Source organism: Castor canadensis, chromosome 2 (assembly GCF_047511655.1).
Source record: "Castor canadensis chromosome 2, mCasCan1.hap1v2, whole genome shotgun sequence".
In the NCBI taxonomy this organism is placed as follows: Eukaryota; Metazoa; Chordata; class Mammalia; order Rodentia; family Castoridae; genus Castor; species Castor canadensis.
In genome coordinates, this window is record NC_133387.1 from 67,531,671 (window position 1) to 67,545,834 (window position 14,164).

A 14,164-nucleotide genomic window follows, 5' to 3' on the forward strand; every position below is an offset into this window, starting at 1 on the left:
GAGAAATTAGAAAGTTCATGAGAGGATGATTATTTTATGGAAATCTCCTACCATCATAAGAGTAGATAGCCAGATATCACAAACTTCCTTATGGAAGTATGAAGATCTTCCAATGAAGTAGTAGTATCAAAAATATTAGACCTGAATTTGATCACACCTCTAGATTTGACCATCATTTAAAGACAATATACAGGACCATGAAGAATGTGAAACAACCACAGTGAGACAATCCTCAAACTAGACTGGAAGAGAGTCTCTAAGACAAAGGAGATAGTTCAACAGAATAAAAGTAATGAAAGGAAAAAAGGAGATGGGCACAGGGAGCCCCATAGATTAAAATACACTGAAGAGACACATTGACCCATTATAATTTATTATCTTATTCAAAAGCTGGTTCCAATAGACTTCCAAAATAAAAGTTTAACAGAAAACTATTCAGACAAGAGGGGAAATTGTCAGATTCCAAATGGAGTCATCTGTGTCTTGCCATCCAAAAGCAATTAAAGCCAAGAGGTTAAAAAGAAGTACTTCATAAGCATGGCTACTTGATACCCATACCTGTTTACCTTCCAACTGGACAAAAACTTGCACCCCTGCCTTTCCATCATCTGATATTTCTATAACTCCAGGAGAAATCCAGATACTCGTTATCAAACCTTATATTGATGTATTAATCAAGTTTGTTTCTTCTGTAAAACTACAAATAATAGTGCTCAAGGGTGAACTCCATGAAACTGTGAGCATGGTTCCTCCTCCTTGAACACAATTACTACTGGTTACATCTCCAAGGGATCGCAGCTGTCTCTAATGACAAACAGCAAGGACAAGAGACTCCTATCTTAGGCCAACCACCCATATCAGCAGGAAGTAACCAGAATGACTTCGACATTCTAGTCCTTAACTGATTTCAAGGTCTCTAGTCCTTGAGTGGGGAATATTAGGTAGCATTTAGCCATGAGTGATGGGATATGTAAAGAAAACCTAAAATAGAGTATTCTTCAAGGTCTCTGAGAAAAAAAAACACTACACAACTTCTGTTAAGATCCATATAGTCCACTAAGGTCATGGGATGTCACAGATGTTTTTGAGTCACCTGCCTTGAAGTAGGTCAACATCAATTCACTGAACAATAGATCTTTACTTAACAAAACAAAGATCTAGGTCTATAAACCATACTTTAGGGGTGAGGGTGAACCCAATAATATATTCACTACAAATCTGTAGACCTACCCTAGACTTGTGAACTTAACAATGACTTTAACCTCATGGACTAGTCCTAGGGAAGGACTTAACACTCCAAGCCCCTTCTATCTCAATATTAATTTGTTCCAGGGTAAAAAATAATTGTCATTATCATTGTCATTCTGGAGACAATCTGCTCTCATTCTATTGAAAGTTTACTCCTCTCCTAATAAGCTTTGCTGTCAGTTTTACTATAAAAATTATAAGAAAGCCAGGGAAATTTGCACATTGGTTAGATATTAAATTGTTGCCTTTGGTGTAAAGAAATATAAATATGAAATTCGGATTTCCTTTAGAATAGGGTGAAGATTAACCTCTTCCAACTTCTGTTATTTTGTCTTAGGAATTGGGTAATGTTAAAACTTGCTTGGAATAGAGGCTACCATCCTTCATGAAGAAAGGTGTTTATAGATAAAACAGTGATTTTAATATCAAAAACTTTTGAAAAGTAGTTAGCTATTTTTCCTCATAGTACTTTGAAAGACAGAGAAGGACCCTAGACACTCTCAAGCACGAGCTCTTCTTTCTTTCTCTCTCTCTCCTTTTCATATTCACACTTACATTCCATTTATTTACCTGCAATTTTTCTACATATCATCAAGCTAATCCATGTGGAAAACTCTTCAAAAAGTGAGATTAGATCAGGATATATACTTGACTGATAAACTGAGCAGTTATGTGGCTTAGAGTCTTCTGGTCTCAGGACACAGTCCAACTGAAAGAATCTGCCTGTGTCTGTTAGGCAGTCTGCTTTACCAGGGTGTGAATGTGGTGACTTCCCAAGTGCACGGCCTAAGCAAGCCCCTCCCAGTTTCACATGGCACATGCACCCTAGAAAACCTTGAGAGAAGCCCAGGAGTAGGACCAGCTTCTTCTCATGACCTGCAGGATGGTTTTATTCTTATTGCTTGCTGCAGACTGGCTGGAGGGCCCTCTCCTCCCTCTCTAGGTTCTTTGCTGACTTTCCACAATGTCAGATGGTGGAGGTGGCAGTCTGGACTGCATTCTGCTCTTTGCCCACTTGGAAAGTCTACAGGATGTCTTATTCTCAGCCCTTGTCCCAAACCTGTAGGCCATCAGCTTCCTGAGAAGTGGTTTGGTGAAGTTGATGCAGCTCTCCCAACTACTACTGCCTCCTCCAAGAATAGTCAGGTCAGTGGCCAAAGAACTAAAAATAGTTGAAACTGTTCCATTAGTCAGCCTCAAGGGGCTGGATCAGCTGAGGCTCCACAGAAGGGAGTCATGGGGCCTAACAAACAGCTCCAAGATCTGCAAGCACCTGTTTACTGAAACTGGCTGTGATTTTTGTAGCAGAAGAGCAATAGACACATCTACCCACACACTCATGCCCACGTGGTATGTGCATATGCCGAGCACACTGTGGCCAAGCATGGCAAGCCCTAGTGCAAAAACAAAGTGTGAACTTCTCGTCTTAGAGGTAGACAAACATGTTTCTTGGAGGGAAACTTCCTGAAGGAAGGGATGAGTGAACCAGATGTGGAGTGAGATGCTGTGTGTGGACAGACACAGGGAAGAGGAAGCAGGGTTTTTCACAACGTTGGTGTAATGCAATCAGGAGGATGAGAGAGCACACAAGTCAGACAGCCCTGGCTGTAAATGTTCCTTTGCTCCTAGTAGGTGTATGGCCTTAGGCTTAGTACACAAATACACTTTTATTTTTGTGCTCATCAGTTTGCTTTTTACCTGTGAAGTGGGAATGGTGCCTACTTTAGAGTTGCTGAAGGGATTATGGGAAGCTAGCCTGTAAAATGCCCTGCCATGGAATCAGCAAGCACAAATATTCATTTCTTTCTCTTCTAGGCTTTCTTTACATAGGAAGAGGCACTGTGAGCAAGTCAATGGATTCAGTATAATCATGAAACTCATCAAATATAACCAGAGCCCTTAAGTTTGGATCGGGGGCTTCCTGGAGTGCTATGATCTTGTGAATATGAGGCCAAGGTGGGTGATGTGGTACTAGGTCATTTTAGGTCAGAGTTTTTGAACTGCAAGCTACGACCATTGGTGATTCAAGAGATAAATTTTGTGAGCTAAAATCAGCATTACAAAAATAGAATGGAATAAAATAAAGTAGATTAGAAACACAGGACAGATGCAGCAGTATCAGAGTACATTGCACAAAGTAAGGGTTTCAGTTTGTGTGTGTGTGCGTGTGTGTGTGTGCTCTGCCTAGTGTCATGTGATTCTTACCGAGGGTGTGGTCAAAAGGATAAAAAGAAACAAAAATTGTGGTCTGGAGGATCTGAGATCTTGTTTGGGAAGGTTTTGATGACACTAAAAGTTCAGGCTTCCTAATCAGTGGCATAGTGCTTGTTGTGGTAATGGAGGTCTTTTGGGGAAATGATTCAACTTTACCTTTTCTGGTACAACAGATGGAAATGCTGTTCTGGAATTCCCACAAGATGCAGATAAATGGGGGCCCCTTAAATGGTTGACCAGTTGCCACTGATCAATTTTTGCCTTAAAGGCACAAGCATTTGGCTCAATGAAATGAGTCCCTGGAGTGTTGAGTAGGAGTAGGTGGAAAATGAATCATGGCTTGACAGTGGGGTAGGGAGGTGGTGTCTGAGATAGAAGTGAGAATTTTGCACTATGAACCTTCCTTTGCTCACTTTGTGATAGCTGAGTGTCTCTGTGGGCCAAGCCCCAGCTTAGGCCCTAGAATATACGTTCAAATTGGCCAGGTATTTCTCCTGCTCTCATAGAACAGTATCTAGTGGTAGAAATGGATAAGGACTTGCCGAAGAAATAGTTTGTCCAATGAGTTAGAATTCTTGCCTATGAAGATTTAAAGTTTCCCTGGGAATGGACTTGAAATATTCTGTTTAATTACTCATGGCATGTATGTTAATTGTTTTGTTCTCTGTTCAACGCTAGTTGAGGACAGGAATGATCTTTCTCTCTCTCTCTCTCTCTTACACACACACACACATACATAATGAATACACATAACATGCTAAATTCAGCTGCCTTTAATTCTGTGACCCCCAGCTCTTGCAGTGGACCATCAGCCCTTCATGGTAGAAAGCTCTCCTTGCCCACCTCCAGTAAGAGGGAAAATTCCTTATTCCTAGAGGAGTCCTGATATCCCATGGTCTGACTTATGTGACCAGCACTTGTGATTATCAGTAATGGTTGCTGTCATTTCTTGATAATAAGAGCAATACTTTTGCACATTGTAAAGGATATAAATAACTCAGAAAAGGATATACCTAGAATTTTTTGTGCATGGAAATTGTTCATAGATGACTCCTTAGAGTTATCATAGTGAAACGATGTGTTTGGACCAGTTAATAAATTTTCAGTCTGGAAATGATATTAACTATGTCTTTTTCTCAGTTAAGTTATTCCCTTCTTTGCTCCCTGTAGGAAAAATACAGTAACCTTTCCTTCCTTAGGCAGGCAAGGGTGATAAGTTTTATAAACCTTACAGGAATATTCTTGACTGTCTTGTGCTTGCCTTGCTCTGTAAGCAGTAGAGAAAACACAACCGATGCAGGTTTAGAATGGAAGTAACATGGTTTATATTGTTTAACTTAGGGGTGAAATCATGCATCAGTATTTGGGTAGTGGTTTATACAGAGCAGCGATTCTTAACTAGAGATGCTAGGTGTTTAAAAATTCTCTGGTGGTTTATCTAAACACACAGGCCCTTTCCACTGTCATACCTTGATGGTACATATCAGCTTTTCAGAAGTAAACTACATGTGGTTCAGAAAAGCCCACAGGTAATTCTTATGATTCCCCTCCATCCTACACCTACCATACACAAAAGATAATGAACAGAAACCCTGAAAAAAGATCCAGAAAATGGATTTGGGAAAAACCCCATAAAAACTGAAAGCAGAAGGATCTAGAAAAATAGCAGGAAGCAGGCACTATTTCTCAGAATGCATCTTTTCCTGCATGAACTGTCCTCTGACATTTCTAAATGTGGCTTCCTGAGCAGTAGCATCTGAGAGGAGACTGAGAGTGCTCTTGGCCTGAGGCAATTATTGTCCCCAAACTTAGTAAATAAAGCCACAGCTGGAATGCTGGAATGCTCTGTTCCTTTGGGCACCACACTTGTTGGCACACTGTTCTGGAGACCAATGATGTCAGTAACCTTGAGCACACAAGTCATTAATGTCATGAGAAGGAAAGTTGCAGCAATGATTTTCATTGAATTGTTCCTTTAAAAATATTTTTAACCTTGCTGCTCTTCTATTTTAGATGTAACTCTTCTAAGTAGCAAATCAAATTTTAAAATTTAATCTTTTGCAGGTTTTAAGTGTGTATAGGTATAAATATAATTCATATTGTGTGTATAGAATTCATGAGCAATCCTTTTTTCTGCTGTTTTTTCTTGCCTGTTTGTTTTTCTCTTTTGTTTCTTTTGAAAAATTTAAGCATCTGACCTTTGTTACTTTGAAAGTAATAATACTTCATTTCCATGCCTATTAGTAACATACATATTTATCATAGTCTAAAATAACCAGTAACTTTAGCCTCTTTAAATTTAAGCACCATAGAACCTTTTAAGTTCCACTCACCTTGCTCTTGATTTATGTTCTACCTGTGTAAATATCACTTAGGTCCTTAACATCATTACTACCGAGGCAGACTAGACATTAGGGAAAAGTAACCTACAGCCTCATTTAGAGCACCTCACTTACCTCCCCGCCACCCCACAGCTCCATTTCAATTTTAAATCCTTTGTTAAACTAGAGTGAAAATTTCCTCCCGCATGGACTTGGGGTACCTGAGAATTAGCATAGGTGTGTGCGTGAGTCCGCCCAGCTCTTCCCCCTGACCCGAAGGCCACTGGAGATGGGGAATGACATGGGTCTTCCTCCCTCCAAGTTAAGGATGATATAAAAACAACCTAAAATAAAAATCCCCCCCCCCTTTTTTTCCACCTGGCAGAGACCACACCCTGTAACCCCCTTCCACCTTTTCTGTAATAAAACTCGCCACACGCACGCATTCGGCTTGGACTCCTCCTCAGGACGAGGAGGAAGGCCCAAGCTCTTCTGGAGTCCTCAGCGCCCTCAGCACTGCTCTCCATTTCTCATCCCTCCGAATTTCACTTAGTGATGGCATTGCTAATAGCGAAATTTCAGTTTTTGGTGTCCCAAAAGCCTTTACTTTATCCTGGTTCTAGAAACACAGTTTTGGTGGGAATAGGGTCTGGTGTTGAGTTACTTCTTCTTGGGGCCTTGGAATGTTTATGGCATCCATTGTTGCTGGTGAGATCAATAATCTCCTTCCTTCAGTTTTCAATGGCGGCTTTTAAGATTACTGCCTTTGTGATTCTCAATTTGCAGTTTCACTGTGTCTGGGTGTGGATTTCTTGGTTGCAATTCATTGAGCTTTGACTTTTACATGGTTGTTTCTCATTAGTTCAGGTAAATCCTGAGCCCTTATCTCTTTTTTAAAATAAATTAAAATATTAGCATATGTTAATTATACTCAAGAATGGGTTTCATTATGACATTTTATTCATGTGCATATATAGTGTACTTTGGTCATATTCATACCCCTCTATAACCCTCTTATCTTCCCATCCCCTGGTCCCCTTTCTCTTCCCAAATTGTTTCCCTGCTACTTCCATGTCTCTAAAAATTTTTAAATCTCGATTCTGCATATGAGAGAAGACATGTAACATTTGTCTTTCTAAGTCTGGCTTACTTTGCCAGACTTTTAATTCTGCATATTTTCCTGCAAGTGAGTTTCATTTCTGTTTATGACTAAAATAATACTCCATTGTGTGAACATGCCACATTTTCTCTAGGACCCTTCACTTGCTAGGAAGGCACTGTACCAGTTAAGCCATGCTCCTAGCCCCTTTTATTTTTGAGGTACGGTCTCACACTTTTGCCCCAGCAAGCCTGGACTGCAATCCTCCTACTTTACACTTATTGCCTACCTGGAATGACAGGTGAATGCTACCACACCTAACATTTTTTGTTGAGATGGGGGTCTTGCTTACTTTTTTGTTAGAGCTGACCTGGAACTGTGATCCTCCTCATCTCCGCCTCCGAGTCACTAGGATTACAGCTGTGAGCCACTACTCAGGCTTTCTATTTTTGTTGGTTTTATTTTTTGGGGCTACCTATTTTTAGTTTTTGAGGAATCTCCATAGTGATTTCCATAGTGGGTGCACTAATTTACATTCTGAGAAATAGTGTATTAAGAGTTCCTCTCTCCATGTCCCTGCATCTTCTCCAGTGTCGTTTTGTTGATGATGGCCATTCTGACTAGGATGAGATGGAATCTCAATGTAGTTTTGATTTGCATTTCTCTGATGGCTGAGGATGTTGAACCTTTTTCCATAATTTGTTGACTCTTTGCACTTCTTTTGAGAACTACCTGTTCAATTCAGTTGCTCATGTATTGATTGGATTATTCTTACAGTGTTTTAATTTTTTGAGTTCTTTATATATTAATCCCCTGTCAAATGTTTTAATTTGATGTAATCCCATCTGTCAGTTTTGGCTCATTTCCTGAGCTATTCTGTCAGTCTCTAAATCTTTTATGAGGACAATGTTAGGTCTTTTCACTTTTTTGAGAACAATGTTAGGTCTTTTCACTTTGATAGGACAGTGTTAGTTCTTTTCACTTTTTTGAGGACGATGTTAGGTCTTTTCACTTTTATGCACCTTTTTCTACTTGGTTTGTGCCACATGCTGAATGATTTCTTCGGAACTGTGTCCCAAGTTATTGCTTCCAATTCATCTGAAAGGTTCACAAATAGTACAATGGATAATTCATTTTAATAAAAAAATGCAAAACATTCCTTAGTTTATGCCCAAAAAAATGACAGTTCTGTAGCAAATTACAGAACTGAAAACAAATGCTCAGGAAAATGGTCTTTAATTGAATTGTTTTCAAAGAATGATACTTCTTTTGCCAGGATGAAAAAAAATACAAACCAATTTTGAGTGGGATCTGGTCTCTAGGTTCACAAGAAAACCAAAGCAGCATCTGCACTCATCATTTTCTTCTTTTTTACCATAGGAGGACCTCCTCCCTTGTGGGGCAGCCCCTCACCAGTGTTTTGTTTTGGATCCTAGTTTTCTCTAACCCATCACCCAACCTTTTTTGCTCATTTTCAACTTCTCCCCCTTTCCTGAACCCATTTTCAGAGATAAAGCAGCTACTAGAGAGACACAGGAAAGTGACTGTTCTCTTTTCTCTTCACATCCCATCTGACATCTGTATCCTCTACCTGAAGGGAACATCTCTAAGGCACTAGTTACTGCAGATGCTTAATCCAGTGGATGCTTTGAACAATATTTAATCTCTCAGTAGCATTTAACACCTGAGCTGAAAAACTTCCTGTGATTTTTGACTTTACTCATCCTGGCTGGCTTTCCTCTCACCTCTTTAGCTCCTACTGTTAGTCTCCTTTGCCTGTTGATGCTCTGCCATTTAACCTACTTACTCATGGTTTGGTTCTAGGTCCTCCTTTCATTATTGCAGATTAGCATGTTTTTTTTTCTGTAGAGGACCAGACAATCCTTATTTCAGGCTTTACAGGCCATACTTTATTTTGTAACCACTCAACTCTGCCACTGTAGCATGAAAGCAGCCAATGAGCACAACCAAGTGAATTGGTAAAGCTATATTCCAATAAAATTATTTACAAAAACAGATCATGGGCTGAATTTGGCCTGTGGTCTTCAGTCAAGTCTTCTCTAGTATGCCTACAACAAACACATATATATCACATATACATACACATTTCAGACATCCCCTGAGACCTTTCTGTCCTCAAACCTGTATCTCCAATTACCTGCTTGCTATGAACATTAAAATGTCTCCAGGACATCTCAAACCGTAACAGAGAATTGTGCTCTTGCTCCACGAATCTGGTATCCTCCCAAGGTTCTTAGTAAGAGGCACTGCCAATCCATTTTGACAGAAAGTGGAGTCATTTTTGACACTTTCTCCTCTGTTATCCTCTAGCTCTTTGAAGGAAACTCTAGAAAAAGTAGGTCTGGAAATGGCATTATTTGAAGCACACAAATTTCAACTAATAGAACTAAACTTTATTTCCATATTTATTACATGTTTGTTTTTAATCTTGAATACATATTAGAACTGATTTAACATACAACTTGGGAGAAATTTTATGTTCTCCATTGAGTGGGTTAAAAAGGAATGTAAAACTACAAAAATACTTGTTTGAGTTCTGAATTATGCTAAACAGAACAATAAATATTTTGCTATTTTTCTCTCATCTTCCAAGATGGATTCATTATAAAAAAATTTTCATAACAATTTATATCAAGAAAAGCAATAAAGGATAATCATAAAAACCATTTTAAGTAGAGGGTTCAAATAAATTAAGTCTTAACACAGAACACCTACCCCCTATTTGAAATTATGAATTGAGGGGGATTAATGTCAACTACAAATCTAATGTTTTAAACTCATATATGGCATATGCTTTTGTCAGGGAGAGTCAGGCTGATTTAAGGGTGACACATAGCACAATTCTATTTGACCTTCATGTTAACCATTTGGTGCTGAGAAGAGAGATGGCCAAATACTAACTACTCTAATGACAGAAAATCAGATTCAAGTGGCTCAAGAGCTAACAGAATTAATCATTCCACCTCCTGATCTATGTTAGTGTACAAATGAATAGTTTTTAGCATTCACTGAATGTTGGCTGCTGAAACTCAAGGAACACAAAGAATACTGACTGATAAAATTCCAATGTTTAAGCATGGCCAAAATTATGGTTATCAAAGTTGTTACTGATAATAATTTCTTTCAATTTTCTATAAGCCCCTTAATACATTTTGTAAAGTTTTGTCTAATACTACTAATCTTAAGTATATTTAAAAAATAACTTAAAACTATTTTTAGCATGAATTATAGTATGAAGACTCTTACTAAAAGTGAATAATGCTTATTGTTCTTCCTAAGTATTTAGAATCTCTGCAAAAACCTATATTCTTTCTAATGCTACTTATAAAAGATATTGAACAAGGATAGCTCACCTTAGTAGATTCTAGTGACAAAACACTTTCTCAATGTTTTAGACAAATGATTTATGGCTTTTCAATGTCTAAAATGTCGTTGTTAAAGCTTTTCTTAAAAAAAAAATCAGTCTATTGGAATCAAATTCTTAAATGAGAAAGGACAAAAGTAAGATGGCCTTTTCCCTTCTCTGAAAATCAGCATTTTCTTAAAATGCAAAGGCTTGCACTCCTTTTAGAATATAGGCTAGCAATTTTTTCTGTAATTTTGTGTAATGTTTGAAGCTTTGTGGATCATTTGGTCTGCATTGCAACCACTCAAACTTCTACCCCCATGTGAGAAAGCAGCCATAGATAATATGTACTTACAAGTGAAGAACAGTCCACCAAATTTGGTCTGTAGGGCATAGTCGGCTAACTCTTGCCTTATAATAACAGACCTACATGAGTCATTTGGAAGAAACTGGTCTCTAGTGAGATGTGATGACTGACTGAGAATCTAGCAGTTAATCATTTTATACATTTTGATGTTGAGCACTTTGAACTAGCCACTCTAACATATTTAGTTAAGATTCTTCAATTAAATCTTAGGTTATCATGTTTCTCACTGGGGTAACATCCTCATGTAAGAACTTGATTATTAATTATTGAGGGATTCAATTTAAAATTAAAAAATGATGTCCATACAGTTTAATATCCAATTTAATTTTTTAAAAACTTAATGAAAAATATAATCAAAACATTAAAAATAAGTACACTCACTACCCACTCCAATAATTCATTTAAGTCATACCAACTATAGAATATGAAAAATAAATTCAGAAGCATAATTACTTTAAAATACACTACTTCCACTTTTGTCAATATTTTACATTTAGGTATATATTCTATAGTGGAAGCAGAAATTCTCTCTAAAAACATTATCTCCTTAAAATCTTGAGGTGCATATTACAGCCACATATAAAATTGCAGTACAGGCCTTTCAAATTTGGCATTTCACTGGTACATTACAATGACCAAGGTATATAACTGTACAGTGCCTAGTTATTCCAGTAAGAACCATTATTTTCTTTAATGCAGAATGATTCAGAGATCTTCTACAAGGGGCAGTGAGGTTAGTAACTCTATAGGGTATGTCCTGACATAATTTCCAAATTGTACAATAACACAAACAATTTTGTTAAGGCCATGTTTTATTTGCTGATTAATGGACAAAAGGCAATGTAATTTATTTTCAAGTATTTTCTTGAAAGTCTGTGCTCATAAAAATCATGAAAAGTTGGAAAGAGACTGTTAAATCACTGAAACTTTAAATATATCTTACACAATCTTGTTTGTACAAAAATACAAGTTAAATATAAACATAAAGCAATCATGGTAATTTTATGCAAATCCGTTTTATGTGATATTTAGTTATATATAAAAGTTTCTCAGTTCTGTTATCTGTGAAAAGATCAATACCAGATTGAGTTACTATCTATTGGCAAAGGGCCCTAAAAAGCTTGCTTTAGCATTAATCTTTTACATGGTTATGTGTATTTCCTAATATGGTATCATCTAAAACACTGGAAAAACAAAAACAAAAACCAAGCAGTATGTCCATAAACCAACAAATAATTTGGCTGTAATGTATCATAAAACACAAAGAAACCCCACATATCTGTACAATAAACACTATGTTATCACATACACACAGGTGTACACATGTATGTATGCATGCATGTATACAAACACGCATGCACACCTAGGCCTAAAACAAAGCCTAATGAGGTGCTGCTTCCAGTTCGATATTCAGCTGTGCATTTTTTCTTACTTCATCAAATGAATAGCTTTTTGTCACCTTCCCATTCTTGAAAACAGTATGGAGAAGATCCTGTAGAATGTAAATTTAGTGATGATTAAACAGACCATTGAGCAAAATATCAGAATTATAATTTGATAAATCTATCTAAGTAATCAGCTAAACAAAGATGTTGACAATGTTCAACTTAGAGTTGGGAGGTTATTACAGTAAGACATTCTTAAGCCAGTTTTCTTAAAAGGAAAAACAAAAAGCTCAGTTGTTAGCAGGACTATCACCATCCCTGCTACATTACTGACAACTTCAAGGAAAGCCTGCTGATGCTAAACTTTCCCTTGAACCTGGCCAACAGAATCAATACTGATTGAATTTATTTGTCTAAAAATTTAATAAATTTGCCAGTCATTAAATTTTGGTGTAAAAATGACCCCCCCAAAACACCCAAAAAACACCAGGTATTTATTCCTTGTTTCATTAATATGACTGAGTTAAAGACTACAAAGTCCACTTGATCCAGACATGGGTAATAAAAACAAGAGAATGAGAAAAAAATTACCTTTAGGTTTGGCACAGCCACTCAGGAATTATCTACCTCTAGTTTCTTTTTGAAAAATCCATAGAAGTAATCTTAATTTTCCATTTACTCTGAAGGTACATATGACATTATCCAACATTTTTGTGCTGCTTCAAATTATACTACTCTAGGCGTACCATGTTCTTTCATAAATTTTAAACTAAAAATCAAATGCCTAAATGATTACAAATAGATTAGTACCTCAGATGGTCTAGGTATATCTTTTGTATACTTGTATTTTCACTTTGACTTAGTCTCAAGTGACTAGTTCATCCAAGATAACCTAATTCAGCAAAATCTTGGTAGTTCTAACAGGTAAAGTGAAACCTACTCAAACGAACTACCTGGCAGGTTATATAAAGGGATCTAATTCTACAAGTTTTATTTACAAATTCATGTATTTTTCATTAGAGATATAGTTACCTCATTGGTTCTGGCCATGTTGTAAGCAGTAAGTTTGGTATAGTGTATAAAGTATCATAACTCAGTGTATTTGTTTTGTGTAAACTTTTTGGAGAATGTGAGTACACACAAGTAGTTTTATTTTCCAGTAGATTAGACACCAGAGTTTTTTTCTAACATTTAGGTACATGTAATTTTTGTGTGCTAAAACCAATTAGATCATGTGGACTACTTCAGCATACATACTACAAACTTTTTCTCAGTTTGATTGACTTCAATCAAAAAACTTAAAGTTCTACCATTTAGTAGTTATGTAATCAGAATCAACTCACCTTGTTTTCACATATTCTACTACTGAGGTAACATAATTTGCCTTACGTTCAGAGAGTGCTATGAGAATGAAATGAAAGTAAAGCAAACTATCTGAGCTGGATATTATTAAGATTTAAAAAGCAATTATCTTCAAAAACATTTTAGGGTGTGAATAGCTCCTCTGTTTGCTACCTATCAAAATTACCAATGTTTTAGTACAATATAAATAGCTGTGAGAAGCCTAAGAACAACATCCTTATGAGTATCCTTCAGAAAGGATTCACTGCTAATTGATAGTAAGACTAAATACACAAGCTTGTTGAAGGTCATCATACCATACAGCCAGTATGTGAAAAGCACTTTTAATTATTTGTTACAAAACTGTTCTGAAAACAATTTAAAACATACAACACGAAAACCTATTAATTGGGAGGGCCAATCCACTGCAGTGAACAAACTAAACAGAATCCCCAATCAGTAAAGATACATACGTGACCATATTCCTCAAAGTCTCCTTTTCCTTCTTCAAGTGTAACAAAATTTCCTTCTGGTGTCCTATGTAAAGATAATCGGCCTTTTTTGGACCTTTTGTTGGGATCAGCAACTGGATCTTTGAAGACATTAATCTGAAAACCAAGTTAAGAAAGACAGAAAAAAAGACTATTCAGAAAAGTCCACCACTCAATTAAAAAAAGTATACAGCTCAGTGGTAGAGCACTTGCCTAGCATGTGTAAGGCGTTGGGTTTGATCCCTAGCACCGCTTTATTAAATAGGGTTGGCCTCCTCCTCCCTCCATGTGCTGGGAATAGGACCCTGGTACTTGCACATGCTAAGCAAGT

The 14,164-nt window shown here is 37.1% G+C and overlaps 1 protein-coding gene and 1 long non-coding RNA gene across 2 annotated transcripts in view; one reads left to right on the forward strand and one right to left on the reverse strand.

Moving 5' to 3' along the window:
• The window catches only part of LOC141420673 (uncharacterized), a 38,426-nt gene that overhangs the window by 8,104 nt on the left and 16,158 nt on the right, over window positions 1-14,164 (forward strand). The window lies entirely within an intron of this gene.
• Nampt (nicotinamide phosphoribosyltransferase) overlaps window positions 9,275-14,164 on the reverse strand; it is a 33,255-nt gene continuing 28,365 nt past the window's right edge. The window contains exons 10-11 of the mRNA XM_020186436.2: window positions 13,816-13,950; window positions 9,275-12,108 (exon numbers count right to left, since the gene is read on the reverse strand). Of these exons, the coding sequence (XP_020042025.1) occupies window positions 11,998-12,108; window positions 13,816-13,950 (246 nt within the window). The 3' untranslated portion in view covers window positions 9,275-11,997. The remainder of the gene's footprint in view (window positions 12,109-13,815; window positions 13,951-14,164) is intronic.